Source organism: Pygocentrus nattereri, chromosome 14, assembly GCF_015220715.1.
Source record: "Pygocentrus nattereri isolate fPygNat1 chromosome 14, fPygNat1.pri, whole genome shotgun sequence".
NCBI lineage: Eukaryota > Metazoa > Chordata > Actinopteri > Characiformes > Serrasalmidae > Pygocentrus > Pygocentrus nattereri.
The window spans coordinates 25,120,103-25,146,503 of record NC_051224.1 but is presented as its reverse complement, the minus strand read 5'-3'; the positions used below and the strand labels follow the sequence as shown (position 1 = coordinate 25,146,503).

The 26,401-nt window shown below is 39.0% G+C and overlaps 1 protein-coding gene across 2 annotated transcripts; it reads right to left on the bottom strand.

Moving 5' to 3' along the window:
• Window positions 1-1,417: 1,417 nt before the first annotated feature.
• cog1 (component of oligomeric golgi complex 1) lies at window positions 1,418-25,432 on the bottom strand. 2 transcript variants are annotated; one of them, XM_017715490.2, is made up of 16 exons: window positions 25,067-25,432; window positions 23,714-23,958; window positions 20,815-20,996; window positions 19,681-19,854; window positions 18,785-18,941; window positions 17,725-17,935; window positions 14,658-14,870; window positions 13,144-13,731; window positions 12,434-12,580; window positions 9,409-9,570; window positions 8,783-8,907; window positions 8,444-8,552; window positions 6,583-6,692; window positions 5,412-5,493; window positions 5,191-5,242; window positions 1,894-2,029 (listed from the first exon to the last, which is right to left on the bottom strand). In XM_017715490.2, the coding sequence occupies exons 1-15, from the start codon at window positions 25,373-25,375 to the stop codon at window positions 5,237-5,239; spliced, it is 2,820 nt and encodes a 939-aa protein (XP_017570979.1). In that variant the 5' UTR covers window positions 25,376-25,432; the 3' UTR covers window positions 1,894-2,029; window positions 5,191-5,236. The 2 variants fall into 2 exon arrangements, with proteins under 2 accessions (XP_017570978.1, XP_017570979.1); XM_017715489.2 differs by lacking the exon at window positions 5,191-5,242 and having other exon boundaries at window positions 1,418-2,029.
• Window positions 25,433-26,401: the final 969 nt, after the last annotated feature.

Below are 26,401 nucleotides of genomic sequence, written 5' to 3'. Positions count from 1 at the left end.
CTCACTTGCGGGTGCCCTCTGCTGTTTAGCCGTTCTGTTTTTCATATAATGGGGGAAATAGGAAGTGGCTTCTTGTAAACCGGCTCTGGTCTAGAGTAGAGTTGATGATGTGTTTCCTGTTACTATTGCATTTGCGCACAGCCTCCTAATAAGATTTAGTGGAAAAATCGAATAGGTCTTATACAATTCAGTTAAGTTAGTTTTGGATTTATCCAAATTGGGTTGCTTCTAATGAATATAAAAAAGTAAAGTATATTTTTATGTTTATAAATAAGTTTTATGTAAAATATTTGCTTAATGTTTATGACGGCCATAAATATTTTTTTTGTGTGTTTCAGACTGGATGTAGCTGTAGTTCTACAGTAGGTATTTGTCGTTGGACTGACATTTCTGTAAATATGACAATGCAGTCACTCTAGTGAGAGTGCAGCGCCGTGCATAGGTCAGACCCCCAAACAGCCTTTAAGCATTAGGTTATTCATTTTTCACAGAGAAAATGTGATTCCTAACAACCACCTGGAAGACCTGGGAGACCCCAAAACTGCCCTCATCAGATAAACAGCACTGAAAGCTTAAGAAAATCAAGCAGCTTCAGATCTGAAAACATCTGAAAGGATGTGTAGCTGTTCAAAAAGAACCTCACTGAGAAAAGGAGACGGACACATCAAACAAAGTAGCTGAACAACGGACTGACCACCCCAAAGACCAGACCTCAACACCACTGAATGTATTTGATTACTTCAGGAAATCATCAACCAGCTTCTAAGATTCTGTTGTCATTCCATGAATATTTTGCACTTAATAGCCGTTATGACTGGAAATAAACTAAATGGGTCTCTGACTTTTGCACAGCGCTGTATAAAGTACACTAAATAAGCTGTTTTCAGACTATGTGGTTCATAGATTCAGTGTTTTGTTCTGTATCAGGCTTATTCTTTGTGTATTATGGGTGTAAAAAAGCTATCAATATAAACTGTTACTGAATCTGCTGTTATTGAAATATTTCCTTTTTAAATTCACTATATCCCATGTCACAGATGTATTAAAGGGCCCGTGTCATGGAACACCACAGTTTCCCCACATTTGTCCCATTTTTAACTTTTAAATGTACTATCCATAAAATGAACACATTTATATATTTGCCTGTTAAGCATTCTGCAGTTTAGCACCACCCATTCCTTATGTGGACTTTTTTTTAATTTTTTTAAATTTTTTTTTTACAGCCAATCAGAGCAGCACTAATTTACATAGATCAGTCTTAAAAGCCCAGTAGCAAAAACAGCCTGGAATAAGAAAAAAAGAAAACTTTAAAAATGAAGAAGAAAAAAAATATAGAAATGATCTATGACTGTTTTTTGGTACCAAAAACACATAAATGTCATAAATGGACCCAGAATTCAATACAAACAAACTAATGTAGATTTAGGCCCTTTAATGTTGTCACTGTCACTAACGACCCAGCAAAGCCCTTTTCAATTGTGCTTGTTTAAGGTTCTGTCTTGTTCTTGTTTGTGTGTGTTCTGTACATATGATTGATCTCCCATAAAGATCCATAGCACATTATGGCTTACAGTTATATTGTTACGCTTACATGCTTAACAAAGATGGTTCTCAGGTAAAGACAATGGTTCCTTATAGAACCATGAACACTCAAAATAATTTGAGTGCAACATTAGCGCTTTTTATTTCTGACAGAACCAATTACAGCTAACCGATTCACACGTGGCCCAATATTATATTTCAATATTTTATTTTCTCCAGTATAAGAAAACAATCATCCCAAAACATATTTATACATAATATATATTATTTTTACAGCCTTTTGTGTGTTAAAAACCTTAAACTTCATCCCAAAAACAAAATAAAGCAAAACAAAAGAAAGAAATTAGTACTATTTGGCCATGCCGGAGAGCCAGCCTAATTTAAAGAGGGAGGGGCCAGCGGGTTCTTCGTCCTGATTGGCTAACTGCCTGAAAAGGTTTCCTGGGCGGAAGGTGTCTTCTGGGGCTGGAGTGGACGAGGGAGCCATCTGAAAACAAAAAAAAAGAGAAATCAAAAAAGAGCATACACTATAGGTATAGATATATAATGATAGGCTCAAAGAGATAAGTAAACAAACAAAAAAAATCCAGTTTAGAGCATCTCAAATGCACTCATACATGTTTGGTGTCTGAAGTTTGTTTCTTTAGTCAATAATATTTGTCAGAGCCACAGTTTCACGCCAGCAGATTCACTTCAGCAGGCTCAAGCCAGTAGCCTACACCTGTCTTGGTATTCATGGCGTATTTTAGGTGAATTGATATCAGTAATTTTATTTAATACATAAGTTATGTTAGTTTCCAATAAATGTGTGAAGCATTTGCGCTGGGCTAACAACATATATAAAGCTTTAGGCTAAAACAAACTGGTTTGAACACACCAGTGGTGGTTAGAAACTGAGTAAATGTAATTGGTTTCTGTACTTAAGTAGTTTTTTGTGTATCTGTACTGAAGTTTATCCATTTTGGGCGACTTTTTACTTTCACTCCACTACATTTCAGAGTCTAATATCTGACTTTTTCCTCCACTATATTTTGAGAAATCTGTCCTTCCTTTTGGTTTCTGTGTGTATAAAAACGTAACATGTTAAAATGAAAGAAGAGCAAAGCAAGAACACCAATCAGGGCACAGCGGTCACTTTGTTTTGAGCTTGTTTTGACCTGTTGGTCATACCGATCCAGTGCAGCACACGTTTCAACATCAGCGCAGCAGTGTAAAATTTTTTAAATCTATTCAACATAAATGATGAACTAACCTAACTTTGTGTAAATAGAGCACAATATAGAAATATGGACACACATGCTGACGCGGCTTTTTACTGAATTTATACAAACACTTTCATTTTTCATTGGTGGTTGGTGTAGTGTAGTGGTTAACACCTCTGCCTTCTACACTGTAGACTGGGGTTCAATCCCCACCTGGGTGAACACCCTACACTATACCAATAAGGGTCCTTGGGCAAGACTCCTAACACCACCTTGGCCCCCCCGTGTAAAATGATCAAGTTGTAAGTCGCTCTGGATAAGAGCGTCAGCCAAATGCCGTAAATGTAAATTTTATAGTAAATTAGTTTTGGCTAGTTTATGTTTATGAACAGAGGCCTACAGATTAACATAGTAAAGGAGCTCATTTGTGATCCTGAGTTTAAAGCCAGTTTATATTAAATTTAAACTTGAAACTAAGTTGTAAATAAATCTTAAACTGAAATTTTAAACTTTGTAAAAAGTGATTTCAGAGCCACTCGGTTCTCCCTGATGGAAACTGTGCCTTCAGTGTTTTGTGCTTATGATAATTTTAATAGACATCATCATTTAATAGACATTTAATAGACATCAGCATGTTTTTTAAGCACAGATCAATAATAGAGGGCTCAACATTAATGTTTGCCCACTTGCCCTAGACAAGTTTTATTGCATATTGTGACATCATTTATCACAATAAAGATTGATATTGTCATATTTCCCAGCCCTCATATTTAGTATTCAGATCATATTGTCCTTTTTTAAGCCACAAAAATTATTATCTGAGTACAGTTCAGCCGGCTACATGCCTGATTTCAGTTTTCAATTTGTGCCATTACTGTTTATTTAAACATCCCCTACTAGAAACAATTCAAACTGCAGTAATAATCATCCTTTTACTTTTAATATATATATATATATATATATATATATATATATATATATATTTTGCTTGCTTTGCAAGTTTGTCTGACATTGGTAATCTGATTGGCCAATGGCATCAGTCTCATAGATCCAGGACAGCACATTGTAGCAACAAGCCAATTTTCATGTCAATCGGACAGCCTTTGGTTGAGTAACTCATTTCTGCAATTTTCTGCAATTTTTTTGGTAATTATTAAAGTTCAGCTTCTTAGGCTTCTAATGATAACAGACTTGTGCAGATTGTGTGAAAATATTTTTTGCAAATTTGCATAAAATGCTAAATTATATCACCAGAGATTTTTAATATGAGCAAAATAGCTGTTTTGTACACCATGACATTACTAATCAGGAGAAGAAGGAATTTTGTCCCTATGATATACGGTACAGAATCACCAGCCCTAAACATACAAACTTTGCTATAGCACCACCGTCAGGCCAATTGGGCTGAGCTTGAGTGCCTGAGTAGCGGGACTAATACTTACTGACCACATTTCATGTCTGTACGACTTGCGGTTTGGTCTGCATGATTTGTTTTAGGGCATAAAAAGACGAAGAAGAAAAATCCTAAAAATTACAATAGGGTTTCAGCATTTTGTGCTTGGACGCTTAATTGGTTTTTAAAAGTGCTTTTGAGAATCAGCATTCAGGTGCACATTTGGAAACACCAATATGTGCAGCCTGTTAAATACTGTTTGGGGCAGCCCTACAAAACGTGATACAACTCAAATCCAACTGAAAGTTATTGTAAAGTCACTGCATCTGATATTCACTTTCAGAAATAAAGCTGCTAAACAGAGCCCCTCATCTCAGTACCTTTAGTCAGGGAACATAACTGAACAATAATCCACTGAAATCATATGTTCTAAGCTGTACTGACTCCACACACCCCATCTCTTAATTTTACTGTTCTGTTTTAAAACATTCGGTTAGGAAAGGTACAAATACAAACTTTTCACTGGAAAAACTGATTGAAGGTGCACAATCGGATCTTAAAACGATCTTGAGTCACATTTACACTGTTTGAACCTTGATGAACAGAAAATGTACCTGCACAGAACTTTTATTTTCTAACACTGTAACGTCTAAACTGTTTAACTGTGCAGCTTTACAGCATGACCGACAAAGTGACCGCTCCTTCAAATGCCGTAAAAGCACTGCTAAAATAAAGATGGACTAAAAAAAAAAAAAAAATGTTGTCAAAAAAATAACAAACATTGTCATCTTTGGCAAATAAATAAGCCTTATGCATATTTGCCACACTTGGCGACCACTTTTAAAATTTAGCATAAAGTCCTGTAGAGCTGTTGGTCCTGCATAATCTGAAATCGGCCAATCAAAAGGTGCTTTTCACACTCGGTTAAAGCCTGGAACTTCCAGCCAAAGCTAAGCCAAGAGTGGTTTAGTTTTAGGGCCAGGAGATGCAAAGTTCTTGCAAACCACACTGCAAGCAGAACCACAGCAAAACCACACAGCATTATAACATCACCGAGATCCTCCAGATCCACCGGGCCACCTCCTCCAGACTTCACAACTCAAAACTGAAAATTGCAAAATCAGGAAACTGCTGGTTTGAAGAGGCACAAAAAATGAAGTTCATGACAGCTTGACCATCACACTGTAATTCTGCTGTATGAAGAAAGGATCCTGCTCGTCTGAGCAGGCGGATGCTTTCATATGAAACACACTAACAGTGCAATTTACACTTACGAGTGGTTTAGTGATGTCTGTTGCTCGAGATGTTGATTTGGCTTTCCTGGAGTTGGTCATACTCAGCGGCAGCAGACCAAACCTAACAGACACACAGCAAAAGAGGAGAACAGCAACAGTGTTAGAGGTTACATAATCAGAATATGTATCACTTTAGCACTGAAAGCTATTATAAGTAAATACAAATATGGACAAGAATAGATCTTGAAGAGGAATTCCACTTTTTTTCCAAAATTTGTCCATAATTAAATGGTTAAGATGTACACAAAGTCACTAAGCATCAGAACTGTTCACAGTGGTAGTGATAGGAACCAGACGTCCACCTCTAAAAGCTCCCTCACAGAAAGTTCCTACATGAAATGGTTAAGAATTCACTGCCTGATGACTGAGACACTGTTTTATGATAGTTTTGGGAAGATTTTTGCTTAAAATATACTGTGTATATAAATATAGTAAAATATACGTCACTGTCCAATATAAAAACAAGTATCTCCAGAATGGTAACTTTATAGTAGAGGGCACTGCAGCTTTTAATACAAGTTAATGTAAAGAGATTTTATTCCAAATTATTTTATTGGTCCATTCATCACAAACAAGCGACAATATGTTCTATAATCCATTTATGATATAGCAATACAGTCCCCAAAGAAAAATTATTATTTCAGATTTTACACTATTTTCCCCCAGTCACCATTTAATTATAAAAATACCATAGCTTTGCAAACACTACACTGTTAGTAATTAAGGTTCTCTGCAGGTACATTTTTCTTTCATGAAGGTACAAACAGTGTAAATGTTCCCTCAAAGGTGCAGCAGTGGTTTTAAGGTCTGATTATGAAGCTTAAATATGTTTTTCCACTGGAAAAGTTCATATTTGTACCTTTTCATAAGCAAATATTTTAAACAGAACAGTAAAATAAAAGCCTGGAGGCGAGGCGGGGTGTGTGGAGTCAGTACAGCTTAGACAATATAATTTCATATATGGTTCAGTTATGTTCCCTGACTAAAGATACTGAGATGGACCCGTTAGGGACCCACCTCAGCAACGGGAGGGGCACTGACCCAGTGACAGCTTAGTACCTTTATTTCTGAGAGTGTAACAGTGTTGATGACTTTCTTTTATTTAAAGTGGATTCTTCAGAATGTAGCTCAGAGATGTAAACATGCTCACCGGATCTGGCTGCTGGCCAGAGGAAGGATGTTGTACGGTTCCTGAGAGCCGACGCTGCTGCTTCTGGGAACAAACTGCTTCTCTGTGCCGGTTAAAAGGCCTAAAAGCACCTGCAGATTACACAACGTTCACAAGCGGAACAGTGAGATACGATAACACCATCACAGTGTTACGGTGCAGCAGCACATCCAACCGGAAATTAAGTGAAAAGGCGTCTTGATCTCATTAAAAGAGCCCCTTCACAATTTCTTTACAACTTCGATAAGAAGATCTGTGGCTGTTTATCAAAGACCAAGTCAAAAATATCTTCACACAATCAGTTTTGATGTTTTTGCTGCTTTTTCCTCCCTGAAAATGAACAAAACATTCTGATTTCTACACTTGCAGCAACAAGGGTTCTATGTAGTGCCAAAAAGGGGTTTATTGGCTTGTAATTACAGTGGACCCTTTTTAGTGTTATAAAGAACCATCTCTACAGAACCATCTACAGCACCTTCTTCATCAATCTGAAGAACCCTTTCACGATGCACAGAACCCTTTAAGCATGCACAGGGTTCTTTGAGTGCTCATGGTTCTATATAAAACCATGTTCTTCAGTAAAGAACCCTTTAGGAACCATCATTAAGAGTGTATGGCTACACTGTATCCAGTATATACATCAGATAAAGGTGAATAAATGCAAACATAAGTTAATTAAAGTGGCTACAATTTTTTTATTTAATGTTTATTAGTTATTAAATTAGTTATTAGTTTATGAATATTATTTGATGGGAGCTGGTATATAAGAATAAAATAAATATTAAATGAATACACTCGTAAAAAGGTGGCTCCCTAGTGAAGAAAATGGTTCTATTAGGAACCATGAACACTCAAACAATCCTTTGCATGATTAAATTGCTCTTTGTATGGTGAAAGGGTTCTTCCGATTTAAGGATTATATATAGCTCCAAAAGGGTTCCACTATTGTTACAAGCCAAAGGAACCTTTTTTGGTACTTTATAGAACCCTTTTTGCTAAGGCTATGTTCACACAGCAGGTAAAAGTGGCCCAAATCAGATCTTTTTCTCCGTATGTGACTCAGATGTGTGTCAGTGTGAACAGATAAAAACATTTTCAATTCCGATTTGAGACGCTTTCATATGTGGTACTCAAATCTGCAGCAATGCGACTCCGTCTGAACAGCCAGCTCAGAATTCATGCAATTTTTATGTCAGTCCAACTCGACATCTGTCATGATGTCGCACTGCTGAGACTCAAACATTTAGGCTGATGTTTCTGTACCAAAAAATTAGAAGAGACTCATCCTAGCCTCTTCGTGTTTGAAGAGGTTTCGAATGAAATGGCCGAATGTGGCTGGAGGAGACGAGGCTGCAGCATCAGAGAACAGTTTAAAGAAACCGAGGACACAAACTCAAGTAGTGGCCGAGGCCGAATAACGCGCCCTTTTTACGGCGAACTTGAACACACTGTAGGTGATGAGCTCAGCTGTCAACCATTAGAACTTAATGATTACTCCTGTGATGCTGGTGAAGACGAAACTGATGCTCCAGGAGTGACAGGCGTTTGTTGGCAGTCGTGATTGTTTACCTCTGTGAAGCTCTGCTCTTTGGCTGCTGTGGGTCAGTTTAGGAGCTGATCTATTCAGACTAATGTCGCATACAGATCGCAATTAAAAGACAATGTGAACAAACAAATAAATCAGGTTTGTTGAGAAAATCAGATTTGGGTAGTTAAGTGGAATTTCCTGTGTAATCATACTGAATGTTAAGGTAGAAAGTGTTCAGTTGTAAATATTTACTCATTGTTTTACTAAGTAAAGCATTAAACTGTCTTGTTTTGGCTAGAAACTCTCTCTGCTTACTGCAGTTCTCTGTGTGAGGCGGTTCAGGTTGCTGTTTAGATGCGGGGTGAACACGTCCAGGTCAAAAGGGTCAATGTGACCCTCCAGTAAGTCACAAATCTCCTGGATCCTAAAAAATAAAAGAGAACCGGCACAAAAGCATCACAAGGTGAGTGATGTGGAGGAGATAAAGACAGTTCTACCATTTCTAAACATCAACAGATCCAAACAAATTAAACAGTGATTAAACAGACAATGAAACAGTGACTAAAATGCCACACAGGACATTTCCTTAGTTCTGGTTGGTGTTTGAACCTGTGCTGTAGAGAAGCAGAGGTGAAAGGCGAAGGGTTGGGGTACCTGGGGTCCTGCTGCGAACGGGAGCTTTTCCCCTCCTCCAGTCGAGAGCCCAGAGTGGCCGAGAGGAAGCGCAGATCAAACAGCAGCTGCAGTGCTCTATTCTGCGTGATAGGAGGCGCTGCATCCTGAAACAGACAGAGGGATTTACAAAACATGAAAAAGGAGAAGGGGAAGGTCAAAAAGAAAAACTAGTGGGAAAATCAGAAGAAAGTAAAAACAAAGCCAAAGACAAAAAAAAAGAAATTCATATAGAAAATCAAAAGAAAAGAGAATAAAGCACAAAGTAAGGTAAAAGAAAAATAAGAAAATAGAAAGTTTGTTTATAGAGCACACTTCATACACAAAGGCCATTCAAAGCATTTTATACAAATAAAAGCAAAAGTAATTAAAGTTAAATAACAACAAGAGTTAAAAAATAATTACATTTAAATAAAGTCAGTGAAGATAAAGCAATGAACACAGAGTAGAAGAACAGAAATAACTAAAGGAAGCTAAAGAGCATTACCTAAAAAAGAAATAAACAAAAGAATCAGAAAAACAGGAAAATAAATTATAAAACAGAAGCTAAAATAAAAGAAAAACAAAATTATAAACAATGAAGCATCTCCGCTGTGCTGTGGGCTCACCTTTCTCTCTGAGCGCTGAGTGAGCTTCTCGTACTCGGTCAGCACCTGATCCATACAGCCCCTCAGCAGCTCCAGCAGAGTGACCTTTGGCAGAGCATGACCTCCAACCCTGTTCACCTCCAGACATAGCTGGAACAGCAGAGACTGAACGTACCACGATGGCTGACGACAACAACAAAAAACAAAGTTGATGCACATTAAACACTGTATTAGAGCTGGACTGGTTTACTATAGATGATTTTGCAGTGCAGTGCTGTAAGAAATTCCACTGGCTGATACATATATAATAAATGTGATCTTTAGATATTCCCAAATTACCCCAGACAGACCATCTAAACATCACTGAGCCAGGCGTTCAGGTCAGCATTAGGTTTAAAATTAAACTCATAATTTATCCAATGTCGCAATGATGTCATCACCAGAATGCAGTATTACCAGGATTACAGTAGCTCCGTTTTGAAAGTGTGGATAAAGTAAACGCGCCTAGTTGGACCGGTTCTTTGTCCATCAGCAGGTTGTTGTTATTACATTACAGTGAAGTCAATTTAAAACAGCAGTACTATTACCGAGGGATGAGGGAGCACCGGGTTCAGCAAACTATTTAAGGTATTTGTCCCTGGAATAATAATAATAATAATAATAATAATAATAATAATAATAATAATAATAATAATAATAATAATAATAAACAACAACAACAACAACAACAACAACAACAACAACAACAACAACTCTTACTATACCTTATACTCAGCAATGAGTATAATAAAAATGCTTTCTTTTTTAAAAAGTGATATGACACATATTCTGGCTGTTAATAGCCTTTCTTAAAGAGATTTTGATATTTTGTTTTCACCTCTGCCTCTTTAAGCATCAGACATCTGCTATAGTTGATATCCAGATTATAGTTACCTGTAGACTAAATTCACACATTTCCTGTAAGTTAGTATAGTTGTATATATATATATATATATATATATATATATATATATATATATATATATATATATATATATATATATATATATATATATATATATATATATATATATACACACACACACACACACACACACACACACACATATATATACACAAATACAAAACTCCTAATAATTAAAACAATTAATAATAAAATAACATGTAATGATAAAGTAGTGACCCAGAGATGGGTGAGTAAGCTTGGGATTATAAATATATACACTATATTGCCAAAAGTATTGGCTCATTTGCCTTCAGATGCATATGAACTTGAGTGATAACCCCTTCTTAATCCATAGAGTTTAATATGATGTTGGCCCACCCTTTGCAGCTATAACAGTTTCAGCTCTTCTGGGAAGGCTTTCTACAGGTTTTTGTGTTTATGGGAATTTTTGACCATTCTTCCAGAAGCGCATTTGTGAGGTCAGACACTGACGTTGGACATGAAGGCCTGGCTCACAGTCTCCGCTCTAATTCATCCCAAAGGTGTTCTATTGCGTTGAGGTCAGGACTCTGTGCAGGCCAGTCAAGTACTTCCCCACCAAACTCGCTCATCCATATCTTTATGGACCTTGCTTTGTGCACTGGTGTGCTGTCATGTTGGAACAGGAAGGGGCCATCCCCAAACTGTTCCCACAAAGTTGGGAGAATGAAATTGTCCAAAATCTCTTGGTGCTAAAGCATTCAGAGTTCCTTTCACTGGAACTAAGGGGCCAAGCCAAACTCCTGAAAAACAACCCAACACCATAATCCCCCCTCCACCAAACTTTACACTTAGCACAATGCAGTCAGACAAGTACCATTCTCCTGGCAACCCACAAACCTAAACTCGTCCATTGGATTGCCAGATGGAGAAGCGTGATTCGTCATTCCAGAGAACACGTCTCCACTGTTCTAGAGTCCAGTGGCGGCGCTTTACACCACTGCATTCCACGCTTTGCATTGCGCTTGGTGATGTAAGACTTGGATGCAGCTGCTTGGCCATGGAAACCCATTCCATGAAGCTCTCTATGCTGTTCTTGAGCTGATCTGAAGGCCACATGAAGTTTGGAGGTCTGTAGCGATTGACTCTGCAGAAAGTTGGCGACCTCTGTGCACTTAGCCTCAGCATCCGCTGACCCCGCTCTGTCATTTTACATGGCCGACTTCGTCAGGCTGAGTTGCTGTTGCTCCCAATTATTTCCACTTTGTTATAATACCACTGACAGTTGACTGTGGAATATTTAGTAGTGAGGAAATTTCACAACTGGACTTGTTGCACAGGTGGCGTCCGATCACAGTACCACGCTGGAATTCACTGAGCTCCTGAGAGTGACCCATTCTTTCACTAATGTTTGTAGAAGCAGTCTGCAGGCCTAGGTGCTTGGTTTTATACACCTGTGGCCATGGAAGTGATTGGAACACCTGAATTCAATGATTTGGATGGGTGATTGAATACTTTTGGAAATAATAAATAAATAATAACTAAATAAATAGTGATGGGACATTACCATGTTTGATGATACATGGCTGTATAAAAACCAATGATGACAACTTCAAACTCCGAACAGCCTGGTACAATTACTGCCTTAAAAATTTAAACGCCAGCCCAAGAAAAGTAAATATATACATACATACATACATACATACATACATACATACATACATACATACATACATACATACATAGTTTATTTTATAACTTAGCAGGCTACGGACACGGCAGACCCTCTCCATTGAAAACTAATCAAGCTCCAATAGGGCTGCAACATGTTTACACAGTAAAGAGTGTCAGTGCTACAGTGCAGTAATTTCACATCCAACTAAATCACAGTGGATTTTCGGGGTTATAATGAAATACATGCGTCTGTCAGTATAACTACAATGCATTGATTTCATATCGGCAAAACACAGAATACTGTAATACTTTTGATCACCGACACTGGCACGTTCACGTCCCTCCATACAACTAAAATGTATCACACTTTGCTATTAACTCAGCCACAAACTGCCATCAGCATTCTGCAACACACTGATATTAACAGTGTCCTCCTGAGGTGTTTACCTGTACAGGCAGGTGGATTTTGGACATGATGGTGTTTCCTGACTCTGCCTCCTCCTGGATCTCCTGCTCTTCCCAGTGTGTAGCAGTGGCTAGGATGGAGCCGGCCGAGCCAGCATGGAGAGAACCCGTAAAACTGGCCAACAGCGCCTAATATAGATTAGAGAATATTAAAATATATTTGTTTAAATCTTAATATTTATAATTTATAATTACCTAGAATGAAGTTCTGATAAAATTAAAATCCAAAAAATTTGTTTATAAATTTAACAACCATAATGAAGTTCTAATAAAACTTATATTTAGTAATTCAATTAAATTAAAATTAAATAAAACACCCAGAATGCATGGTAATTTGAAGATATTATTGTAAATATAACCATATAGTGCATTATTTAACATAATAACTTCTTGATTTTTCTCGTTTTACTTTTCTGATGTTTTTTTTTTTTATTTCTTATGGTTTTGTTTACAGTCCACTTTATAGCATTGGATATGGTCAGTTTAATGACTTGCATTGAAATGCAGCATGAAATGGAAATTTCTGGACTTCTTACACCAAAGGAGAAAAAAGGAATGTAACATATTTTAAACACAGGATATGCAGACATGGACAAACTGCTGTGTAAATTTTATAATAAAGTTGACGTGTAAACTGCACAGTAAACAGGTAACAGGTGACGTAGCTTCACAATCTGAGTGGACAGTCTGACCTTGGACACAGCGCTGCTCCAGATGCGGTACGCCTCCATACTGCAGGCCAGCAACTCCTCCTTCAGTCCGGCCCATTTTGCCTGAGCTGGACTAAGCTCCACCCCTTTGACCGCACCGCCTTTGCCCAGCTTTTTGCCCTGCCGGGGGGTTCCTCTGCCAGCAGCGTCCACGGCGCCACCCTGCTGGCCCAGCACGCACTGCCTCAGGCTGGGACACAGCTCCCCCAGAGACTGACACAGCCGCGCCATGAACAAGGTTGAGCTCATTCGGCCCGAACCGACAGGATCGGCCTGCAGCCCGGTCAGCTGTGAGCGAACGCTGGACAGGATGTCCCTCACGCAGGCCAGGCAGTGCTCCCGCAGAGCCTCCTCCACAGCGCTGGAGTCTGTAAAGCGGTTGAAGGAGGGTGTGGCCGGTGCCGGTGTGCTCTCAGGCTGATCCTTCACAGCTGGTTCTGGAGGTAAATAGTGCTGCAGGTCCTCCAGCTTGACCTTCAGCTTAGTATCGAGCGCGGAGCAGAAACTCTGAATGCAGGGCGTGAGGGCTTGGGTCTTCATGGACAGACTGCTCTTCACCTGAGGATACAGCTGCATGATATAAAATAAAATATCAGGAATATATGATGTAGAATAAATGTAACATCCAGAAGGAAGATCTAATAAAATTACCATTCAGAATGAAGTTCTAATAAAAATTAATATCTAAAATTAAATTCTAATAAAATAATAACAGCCAGAAAGAAGCTCTAATAAACTGACATCCAGAATGAGGTTCTAATAAAATGAACAACCAGAATGAAGTTCTAATATAATTAATATTCAGAATTAAGTTCTAATATAATTAATATTCAGAATGAGGTTCTAATAAAATTAACATCCAGAATGAGGTTCTAATAAAATTAACATCCAGAATGAAGTTCTAATATAATTAATATTCAGAATTAAGTTCTAATGTAATTAATATTCAGAATGAGGTTCTAATAAAATTAACATCCAGAATGAGGTTCTAATAAAATTAACATCCAGAATGAAGATCTAATATAATTAATATTCAGAATGAAGTTCTAATATAAATATTCAGAATGAAGTTCTAATATAAATATTCAGAATGAAGTTCTAATATAAATATTCAGAATGAAGTTCTAATATAACTAATGCTATATACTAATATATACTAATAAAATTAAATAACATGAACATGAATGACTGGTATTTTGTAGATAACAGAATGAAGAAATTATTGTAAATATAACATTACAGTACATTATTTAATACATAATAACCTTGATTTCCCAGAAAACTTGAACTATTAACCTTAAACTACTTTTATTACTTAACAAAAAAAGAGCAATTAATATGTCAAATCTTTTGAACAGTAGTCTCTAGAGTTTACAGCTATATGCAAAAGACAACCACATTTTATTGCATTTTTTCATGTTCAATGTTAAATTCAGTAATTATTGTGATCCACAGCCTCAGGCACTGTGTATGTTATATATATGGTGCCATGTTACCTGCGGGCCACGCTGGGACACGCTGACCCACGCCGCGTCACTCGGCAGGTCTCCCTGAGACTCCGTCCACAGAAACGCAGCCACATCGCTCTCGTACTGAGCTCCCCGGCCGAACACTCCGGACTGAGACTGAGCCTCCAGGTCCCGCAAGGCAGAGGACAGGAGCTGCCTGGAGCTACTGGAGATTCCCTCCATGCCCTCCTGGGTGATCGCCTGCAGTGACACAACCAAACATCAGCAAACTACATAACACTGCAGTTACACTCAACTCTGCAACCCTCTTGTCGTTTTACTGCACTCAGAATATCTGTTTACATTATATAATTGACACATTCAAGAGTTTGGGCGCTCCAGGTCAAATGGCCTGTTTTAAAGGGTGGACAATATCACAAGAATTTATTGTTATTGTGATAAACTATGTCACAATATGTTAAGAACACTAATCACGTTTCACTAGAAAGTTAGCATAATTAGGCCTATTTAACTGGATTTAGTGCAGTGCAGTTTGTGATCAGCTAATCTGTAACTCATCTAACATACAACAAACTGCGTCTGCACTGACACACTGAGCCAGTCAAACCAGTAACATCCGCAATAAAACACTGCAGACACTGGGTGTGGCAAGTAGGCCTGTGACAACTGTGAACCTAGAGCTAGACAATATAATGACCACATAAATAACTGTGATTAACAATTTAATAGTCTGTTTTGTTTACTGCATTCATTATAAGTACACAGACACGGCACAAATCATGGGTCAGGAACCCGTATACCCCCTCTGGCAAAGTGCAGTAACTCAACGTGGATCGATTCAGCAAGTGGACGGAAGGCATCTCGAGGGATGAATGTTGAGCCATGTCATCCGGATAGCCAACCACAGCACTGGGGTGTTTATAGGTGCAGGATCTCTAGTGCGAATGGACCTCACAACCACATCCCATAAATGCTCGAACAGGCTCATATCGGACACATATGCAGACCACAAAATTCATCAGAACTCTTCAAAATGGTCCTCGAATCAATTCTGGACAACTTGGACCCGAAGGCACAGAGTATTACCCTGCTGGAATACCCCATCATTGTGGTGGTACATGAAGTCCATGAAGGGCTGCACATGGTCACCAAGCAGTGAAACGTAGCAGTCCCCGGTCAATGACATGTTTAGATGGACCAGTGTATCCAACCCGTGCCATGACAACACACCCCACACCACTGAACCACAACCAGCCTGCACAGTGCTTTGTTGACAACTAGGGTAAATGGCTTCATGGAGTCTGTGCCACTCACAACCCCTACCATCAGCCCAAAACAACTGGTACCATGACTCCTCAGACCATACCACATGCTGCCAGTCCTTTAAGGCCCAGTTAGCAACCTCACGGGTCCAGGAGTGAGATGCTGTGTCCAGTCTTGTGGTGTTAACCGAGGCACTCTGGTGGGCCTTCTGCTCCCACATCCCATGGAAGCTGCAGTGACCTGCATGTGCAATGTGGGGTCTCCAGCATTGAATGTGGATATGATTTCTGAGTCGCTTGTCTGTTCATTCTAGAAAGACGCCACCGGTCACGATCAATAAGCACCTGTGCACTGTCCAGTGTGGGTTGTAATGCATTTTATGATGTATTCCCGGCAAACATGTAGCACTGTGTATCAAGGAATGAAAAATGCCTGCATAACTTAGAATATGGAACACCCCATCCATCTGGCACCCACTACCATGCCTCGTTTGAACTCCAATAATTCACCAAGGCTGGCCATGACCATGCTGGCCAGCACTCAACCTCACTCACAAGATAACACCTCACAACTTATACAGGTGTGGGTGTCCCAAACCATCCCCTGAGGTAAGACTACTTCACATCAGTTTACAGACTACTATCCCATGGCAGTTAGTACGTCAGTGTACAAGCCTAAAGTGTCCTAAAGTCTCATCTGGGTGATCAGCTGTTTTCCCTCTAGCTGTTGACTCTCAGTAACTTCCAACTTACGATGGACACAGCTCAAATTTAAATAAATAAAACATCGCTCACCACCGCCCCCTAAAGGTGATAAACAAGTGAGAAGTAATGACTTCTATTACTGTAAGACTCATGATGTGTCTCAATAAGCATGTTTCATACCTTCTTTTAGTTACATGTATTTGCCTCAAACCAACTGATAAAAAACATGTGGAAGGTAAGAACTGAAAATATTCATCTTATTAAGAAAATAACTACGATCATCTCAAATAACTGCAATCAGGCAATTACATAATAACTGTGGAAGGCCTAATGGCAAGTTTATTTAACACCATTTGCCGGAGTTTGTTCATGTTTTATTGATTTTTTCTTTTAAGTGAAATAAGTTAACGTCCTGTACAGACTGCACACGTTAACACACAATTACTTATTGTTTCAAATTGATTATTTGAACAACTGTAACCTAGCAAACCTCCCTTACTGTATATCTGTATAACAAATCCTGATATGTACTGTGAATAATAATTTATTTAGACTGATTCCTTTTATATGCAACATACTTGGTGACAAAGTGACTCTGATTCTGCTTATTTGCTGAATTTAACATATCTGGAGGAAAAATCTATCATTAAACAAAGTCTGTACAAAAGTAGCGGCCCATATTATATTTTATGCATTATATTTTCATATTTTCCCAATATGTTAATCTCAGCAAATAAATAGAAGCAGAAAAGTGTAATATTTCACTGTGATCACTACAGAGGATGTGGTAATTTCTTTTTTACTAAGAAAATCAACGCAATGTGTAATCTGCTGTCGGAACAAAACCTCTATTTTTATATATATATTTTTTTTACATAATTTGAAAATGCATGTTGTCTACTACATTATGAGCAAGTTCATGATGAATGGATCACAACAAAAGGCCCAGAATAACTTGGAAAAAATATTCTGGTTCCATTGACTTACATTAAATGTAAAGTATGGTTTTTCCTTCTCCTGTAAACTTACCATTTTGGAGATGCAAGATTTTCTTCCGACAAGTTAATTTTTATATATATCTACACACACACACGGCATGCAGCGCTAGGGTGTTCAGTGCTGTGTACCTGCAGGCGCTGCAGGAAGAGCTGCTGCAGCAGGTCGTCCCACAGACAGAGTGGTTTCTCCAGCAGCCGCAGACACACCGCACTCCAGTGCAGGCTGATGGACTCGCTGCTCAGCAGCTCCCACACTGCGTCCCTGATCGCCGCCAGGGCTTTCAGACTCTTCACATACACCAGCAGACTGCTCACACCGCCACGGATATCCTCCTTACACCTGCAGCACACAGCAGAACACTCATAATAATAATAATAATAATAATAATAATAATAACAACAACAATTTTAAAAAATAATAATGGTAATAATAATAATAATAATAATAATTCATTTTTAATTCACCTTTTCAGACTGAAGTTCACTGTACAATACAAATACATCGTTGCTGTCGGAAAACAACCTTGTATCTCCATTTTTGGCATTTTTCAGTTTTTGACATAATTTGAAAGTATCTGTTACCCTTTACATTGTTTGTAAATTTTATGATGAATGGCCTAAAAGAAATGACCCAAGATGACATGGGAATAATTCTGGTTCCATTGACTTACACTGAAAGTGAAGTATGTTTTTTCCTTCTCCTGTAAAGTTACTATTTTGGAGATACAAGGTTTTCTTCCAACAGCAGCGACATATAAAAGGTGAAAAGCTAACAAAAATAAAAGTTACCAATAATTTTGAGCACATCATGTACTGCACAGATATTTAAATTATAATTAGCATGCTGGTCTATTCTATTTTTGTTAATTTTTTATAAAAGTGAGAAAATGTGGATGGTTAAGGAACTTTGGAAAGGTGCATCAAAAACCAAGAGAGAAATATGAGTGTGAGATTTTTACATAACAATTCCAAACGATTTATAAGGACATCTTAATGTCTTAACTTTCTGTGAGGGAGCTTTTAGAGGTGGACATCTGGTTCCTATCACCACCACTGTGAAAGATTCTGAGTTTCTCTAGAATAGAGAACTCTGTTTACATCTAAATCCCTTAATTGTGCAAATTTGAAAATATAGTGGAACATAAGCCACAGTGTGTTACTGAGTGCAGATGGAATGTCAAACACTCACGTGTCGATCCACTGCTGCAGCGTGTCTCTGAGCTGGTCACTCTGTATAGGCTGGGCCAGCGTGCGGAGGACAGGCTGGAAGTCGGTGACGGACGGAGGCAGATATTTAAACCAGCTCCCTGCGCTGCCCTCACCATGCAGGACCTTCCGGCCTTTAGCTAGAGAATAAAGAATATAAACAAAACCACCAGACATCAGCAAACCACATCACACTGCACTTATACTCAACCTGGCAAGCACTCTGTCCTTTTACTGCACTCAAAATATCTGTTCACATAATATAATCTGACAGAGTCAAAAGTTTGGATGCTCCAGGTCAAATGACCTGTTTTCAGGGGTTGGCAATATGACACATTATGATGATAATTCATGTCGCAAGATGTTTTTCTGAGCAGATATCATCAGTAAGAAACACTGTCTACATGTTTCCCTACAGAGTGAGAATAATCAGGCAAGTTTAACTGTATTTAGTGCAGTCTGTGAAACAGTGTATAAAAACACTGTAGCTGTAGGTTTATTATTATTATTATTATTATTATTATTATTATCATCATTATCATAGTATATGTGACTTTGCAGTTAACAAAGTAAAACACAACTGAAAAATCTGACCTTACTGTTAAAATGAAAACATTCAGATGTCCTTTTAAACACACAGTAAACAACAGCAGTTTAAATCTCAATCTCATTCAATTCTTTCGGTATGATTCAGAATTATTACTGTAAAATTCCAAACACACAAATGTAAGTATTTACAAATTTAGTGGAAGATAATAACAAATAAAAGTATACAAAACCTCAGATCAACCATGATACATTAATACATTAGTGCCACCTGTAAACAAATATATAAATAGAGTATAAAGCTTGTTTTGTGGTGTTAAATCTTCTACTCACTGGTGGATGTTGTGGAGGTGACGTTTTCCAGCGTGGTGAAGAGTAACCCGCAGCTCAGCCCAGGGTCCACCCCCCGAACTCCCTCTGGCGGCAGGTAGAACACGGCGTATGCCTGATACAGTGTGGTCACCAGCAGCTCCACCAAAGAGCAGACCTGCGCTTTAATCCCAGCTCCTACATGAATGACAACATGTAAGATTAACATATAGATATATATATGTAGATACACATACACACATTCATACATACACCAATCAGGCAAAACATTCTGACCACCTCCTTGTTTCTACACTCATTGTCCATTCTATCAGCTCCACTTACTGTATAGGTGCATTTTGTAGTTCTACAGTTACAGACTGTAGTCCATCTGTTTCTCTGAAACTTTGTTAGCCCCCTTTTCCCCTGTTCTTCAGTGGTCAGGTCCCCCATGGACCCTCACAGAGCAGGTACTATTTGCGTGGTGTATCATTCTCAGCACTGCAGTAACACTGATGTGGTGGTGGTGTGTTGCGCTGGTCTGAGTGGATCAGACACAGCAGTGCTACTGGAGTTTTTAAAAACCTCAATGTCACTGCTGGACTGAGAATAGTCCACCAACCAAAAATATCCAGTATACACTAACACACCACCACCACGTCAGTGTTACTGCAGTGCTGAGAATGATCCACCACCCAAATAGTACCTGGTCCATGGGGGTCCTGACCACTGAAGAACAGGGTAAAAGGGGGCTAACAAAGTATCAGAGAAACAGATGGACTACAGTCTGTAATTGTAGAACTACAAAGTGCACCTATACAGTAAGTGGAGCTGATAAAAAGTAATGACTATAGAAACAAGGTGGTAGTCATAATGTTATGCCTGATCGGTGAATATAGAGCCTTTTTGAAAAGGGTTCAATATAGCAACAAAATGGGTTCTGCTTTTGTTACAGGCTTGACATCGTAACCCTGTTTGGTGCTATTCACCAATAGGTTCTATACAGAACCACATACAAAACATTTTATGGCCAAAAAAAGTCCTTTAAGGAGCCACCTTTTCTTAAAGGGTACAATCTGAGGATTGGCTGTCCTACACTGAGACTCATTCAGAAAGCACTCAGACAGTGATGGGGAGTAATGTGCCTGTTGAGGGTACCATGCTGTGGCTGGTTCAGGAGCTGCTGAATGGAGGCTTTCCTGGCCAGCAGGAAGTCTGCTAGGGCCTGTCTAGGCGAGCTGCCTTCCAGGAGCATGGTGGATACCAGAGCTTCGGCTATAGCCTGGTCAGACACTGCCCGACCTCGCAACACCGACTTACTGTCCAGCAGGATCGTGGACCTGGAACAAGAAGAGAAGGAGAGGTTCTAAATACCATGTGTCAAACACAAGCCAGGCCTGTGGCTCGATCTTATTGGCCACAAAATTATTTAAATTGTCTATTAATATTAGCCCATTTTACATGAGCTGCACTACAGTTCCCAGCATGCACTGCACCATAATGTGTGCTCCCACCCTCTCCCCATCAATGATCTATGGGACAGCCCCACAAAAGCAAAAATAAAAAAATTTTTTAAAAAGTGTCCAGTTCAAGCGAATGGGCAGTTTTTAAAAAATGACTGTATGTTGGGGACATTTAAAGTAGCTTAACAGAATCTGCAGCTAATCTGTTATTTTATATAAAACTATTTGTTTTTATTTCAAATTATTGTGAATTGTTCAACTATTTAGTGCCTTTTTTAGGCATATTTTAAGGCCAGTTGGGGTCATGGCAAAATGTAAAAATAAAATAAAAACACTGATCTTGAGATTTTTTAATACAGTCTTTTCAGTGCTTGAGTTTGACACCCGTGATCTAAACCAACAGCACCTTCTGAGGCCACATGCCTAGAGACAAAATGGCACATGAACACGGATCTGTCCAAATCAGATCTGATCCACTTTCATATACACTCCTAGATCAGATAGACATCTGATGTGTGGCCATGGTATTTATATAATATAGTTGTAGAATATATTTTTATGGGGTTTACCTTTAACTCCTTTTGCCTAAAATACTATGCACTAGGAGCCTTATTTATTCCTTATCTGCAATAAATATAAATAATTTGGACACTTAGGCTTCACACAGCAGGGAAAAGTGGCCCAAATCTTTTTCCTACATGTGACGCAGATGTGTGTCAGTGTGAACAGATAAACACACTGAATCTGACAACTTCAAATGCGATTTGAGACGCTTTCATATGTGGAACTGAAATCCTACACGTATTCAATCTGCAGCAATGCAACTCAGTCTGAACAGCCAGATTGGAATTGATGTGGCTTTTACGTCCGTCCAACTCCACATTCGTCATAATTTCATGCTGCTGACATTCATAAACATTTAGGCTGATGTTTCTGTACCAAAATTATTAGAGACATATCCAAAACCCTCCGTGTTTGAAGAGATTTGAAAGAAATGTCCGAACGAGGCCGTAGAACAACAAGGGTGCAGCATTTCAGAACAGTTGAAAGATTGAAAGCAAAGTTTAAAGAATCTGAAGACACGAGCCAAAGAAGTGATCGTGCCCTTTTAATAGCGAGCTGAACACATTCTGGGTGATGAGCTCAGCTGTCAGTCAGTGAAGCTTCATGATGGCTCCTGTGATGCTGGTCATGATTGTCTACCTCTAGATGAGCCATGTGAAGCTCTGTTCTTTTGTGCATTGTGCATAATGGTCAGTTTAGGAGCTGATCTGTTCAGACTATCACATACAGATGATATTTAAAATATAATCTGAACAGCCAAAATAAATAAATAAATAAATAATCAGATTTGGACCACTTTTACCTGCTGTGTGAATGAAGCCTTAAAAACCAACGAGAAACACAGCAAGCAGTGGTGGACAGTAACTAAGTAAATGTAATTGGTTTCTGTACTTAAGTAGTTTTTTTTCGTGTATCTGTACTGAAGTTTTTCCATTTTGGGCGACTTTTTACTTTCACTCCACTACATTTCAAAGTCTAATATCTGACTTTTTCCTCCACTACATTTTGAGAAATCTGTCCTTCCTTTTGGTTTCTGTGTGTATAAAAACGTAACATGTCAAAACAAAAGAAGCGCAAAGCAAGAACACCAATCAGGGCACAGCGGTCACTTTGTTTTGAGCTTGTTTTGACCTGTTGGTCATACCGACCCAGTGCAGCACACGGTTCAACATCAGTGCAGCAGCATAAAACTTTGGGAGAGTCTATTCAACATAAATGATGAACTAACCTAACTTTGTTTAAATAGAGCACAATATAGAAATATGGACACATATGCAGTCGTGACTGACGCGTCTTTTTACTGAATTTATACAAACACTTTCATTTTATAGTAAATTAGTCTGGGCTGGTTTATGTTTATGAACAGAGACCTACAGATCAACATAGTAAAGGAGCTCATTTGTGATCCTGAGTTTAAAGCCAGTTTTTATTAAACTTAAACTTGTAACTAAGTTGTAAATAAATCTTAAACTGAAACTTTGCTTGTTTGTAAAAAGTGATTTCAGAGCCACTCGGTTCTCCCTGATGGAAACTGTTTACCTTCAGTGTTTTGTGCTTATGATCATTTTAATAGACGTCAGCGTCACTAATTAATGACGTTCTATTAAAAGACTAGTTTACCAAGAGAGACACTGGAGGATTTTCACCTAAAATTAGTTCATGAAGCGAGTCTAGTTATAAAAATGATAACAGGACATTAAAGTCATAATTAATTTTTCAGTACTTTTACTTTTGATACTTTAGTACATTTGAAGATGAATACTTTTGTACTTTTACTCAAGTGGAGGTCTAAAGGGAGGAACTGCTACTTTTAATGGAGTAATATTTTACTTTGGGTTCCTCGACTTTAACTCAAGTACAGGGTTTGTGTACTTCGTCCTCCACTGACAGCAAGCATGTCCAACAGCCTATTTTCACAACTAATTAATATATTTTTTTCTTTTTTTTGCACTGGTCTGTTCAGTATGTGTGCCCTCACTGAGACAACTTTCTCACATGTGTAAAATACTCAGCGAAAGTGATAACTGTACCTGAAATGCCCGGCCGCAGCCACCTGGCGCACCAGTATGGGGAAGCGTGAGAGGACGGGGCTATAGTGGGGGCTCCCTCCGTCCAGGTGCAGCTGGCGGTGGAGGTGACAGCATAGCAGGTAGAGCTGAGTGGCCTGCAGGTACTGAGAACACTCCATAGCACTCCATATCCGCTCGGGTATCTCCAGGAGGAGCTTTATCTGCGAAGCGATGGAGTAGAATTTCTCTTTGGACTGTTTCTGATCCTGTAAAACATAGAAAGAGCAGTTTAACATAGCTTAGACTGATCAAGGGACAAATCCATCAAATAAAAATCTACAACATTTTAAAGGGGTGTTCCAGCCTAAAATAAGCATTTAATATGTTATTTTACAGAATTTGTGATTTTGGGTCCTGTTTTTTGTTTCAGTTTTCTCTCAATACAGTACATATTATTCGCAAAACCTGGAGAGCGAGTTCCATGGCCACATTGTTGACATTACGTCAGCGTAACGCAGGGGTGCAACTTTTTTTTAAAGGTTGTGCTCTGTCAAAACATGGGAGGGCTGAAATATTATTAATAAATGATTAAAAGTATCAAGTTTTCAAAATATCAGCACATAGAATCTGAGCTTTCAGTGAGCTACCGCGTTTCCTATCACTGCATAAAAGATGCACAAGGCTTCATGCACAATGGTTCATCTCTGCATGGTGAAATGGTTTGTCAGACTGATGGAGAATGTGTTGAACGTGGTTCTATATAGAACCTTTCAAAAATGGGTCTATCTAGCACTCACAGTTCTGTTTAGAACCATTTCATGCTTAAATGTTTCTTTGGTTCTTTTTGAAAATGGTTCTATATAGCACTCGTGGTTCTATATAAAATGTTTTTTTTGTTTTTTTACACACTGAAACAGTTCTTCAGAGCTGATGGAGAATGTGTTGTACGTGGTTCTACATAGCACCAAAAAGGGTTCTTTGATTGTAACGAGCTTGACACTGTAAACAAGAAAAGAAGCTTTTAGGTGCTAGCTATGTAGAGCCATTAAAAAAAGGTTCCTTATAGAATCTTATACAACACATTCTCCATCAATCTGAAGTGCAATTTAAGAATGCAAATGGTTCTAAATAGAATCCTAGAACCATACGTACTACACAGAATCGTTTTCCAAAAAGGTTCCGTAAAGAACCATATACAAAAGACTCTAGCTATCAATCTGAAGAATACTTTAAGCATGCAAGAACCGTTTCTATCAACGAAACGCTTCTATCTAAAACTCATTGTTCTAAACAGAACCATTCCCTTTACTAAAGAACCCTTTAAGACCAACTTTTTTAAATGTGGTTCCGCGGTAAGAAGGACCGGCGCATTACCTCCAGTTTGCTGAGACTCTGTAGAGGGTTTCTGGACTGTTTGAGCTGCTGGCAGTATCGGTCCATGTCCTGGATCGACCGGACCACACTCTCCGAGCACTGCCGCATCTCCCCGATGGTGTCCGCGGCGTCGATCAGGTCTCGGTACCGCTCGCCCACCATCTGCCGGAGCTCCTCTTTCTTCTGCTCGATCTCTCCGCGGATCTTCCGCTCCACTGCGCGGATCTCCTCCGTGCTGTACCGCTCGAACAGCACATTGGGGTCTTTAATGTCCGAGACCCGCAGAGAGTGGGCCGGTACCGAAGCCATGGCTCTCCGATTCCGGAGCAAAAACGCCAGAGACGGATTTTGTGTTTGTGTTTTTCTCCAACCCGTTTTCCGGAACGTCCCGCCTCCCGGAAGCTCGGATTGGCTGCCGCCTGCGCTCGGATTGGTCAAAGGAGAAGCGTTCTAGAACGTTGAGTGAACTAGTAGCCAATCCCAGCTCAGGTGAGCGGGGGCTTGTCTGAAAACAGGTGGGAAATAAAAACGCCAGCTCCACCTATGAGCTCCACGTCAACGCAAGTTCAGAGATGAAAATCAGACTGTTACAAAAAACGGTACAGCGCCTCTACCGGCCAATGCGTTTTATCATCCGAGCCCCGCAAGTAGATCTATAACTCACCAAAAGCCTGCGGATCTTAGAAATGATGGTTATTCAAAGGTTCTTTAGTAAAAATGAAATGGATATAAATAGAACCATGACTATATAGAGCCATTTTATGCTCAAATGGTTCTTCTGGTTGTTCAGATCGATGGAGAATGTGTTGTATATGGTTCTATATAAAACTTTTTAAAATTGTTCAAGATATCTAGCACCAAAAGGGTTCTTTTACTTTTACTACACAATGTCAAACGTCATAATGGAAGAACCCTGTAAATGGCAGTGACATTTAATAAGAGAACTTGTAGAGAGGAGAATTTCCACTCTGCAATGTCTTTCAGGTTACTCAAACGCTAGAGGGCGATCCCGAGTGAGTCCAAATGGATTGATGGGGAGTATTTGAGCAAAATCATAGCTTATAAATGCTTCCACATTTTTAATGTAACAGAATACAGTAATCTCCTGAACAGCATAAAACATTTGAGCCCCGCGGTTATACTTTCAGAGCTTTTAAACTCGAGCTATAGGAGTTTAAATCCGAGCATCATGTGTGTCCATGACGTCAGTGAGCGCAAACAGCCAATGAGCTGCTCCGCTCGCCAACCAATTAGCACTCAGTAGCAGTAACGCCCGCCTCCTGCTGCCCAAAACCCGTTTACTGTAAACATATCGGTAAGATTTCTTTGGTTTTT

Coding starts and splice junctions, on each gene's coding strand:
- cog1 (XM_017715489.2), bottom strand. CDS start 25,375: ATGGCTTCGGTACCGGCCCACTCTCTGCGGGTCTCGGACATTAAAGAC. Junction 8,553..8,782: donor CGTTCGCAGCAGGACCCCAG/GTACCCCAACCC, acceptor TTTATTTTTTAG/GATCCAGGAGATTTGTGACT. Junction 5,494..6,582: donor CTGGCCAGCAGCCAGATCCG/GTGAGCATGTTT, acceptor TGTGTCTGTTAG/GTTTGGTCTGCTGCCGCTGA.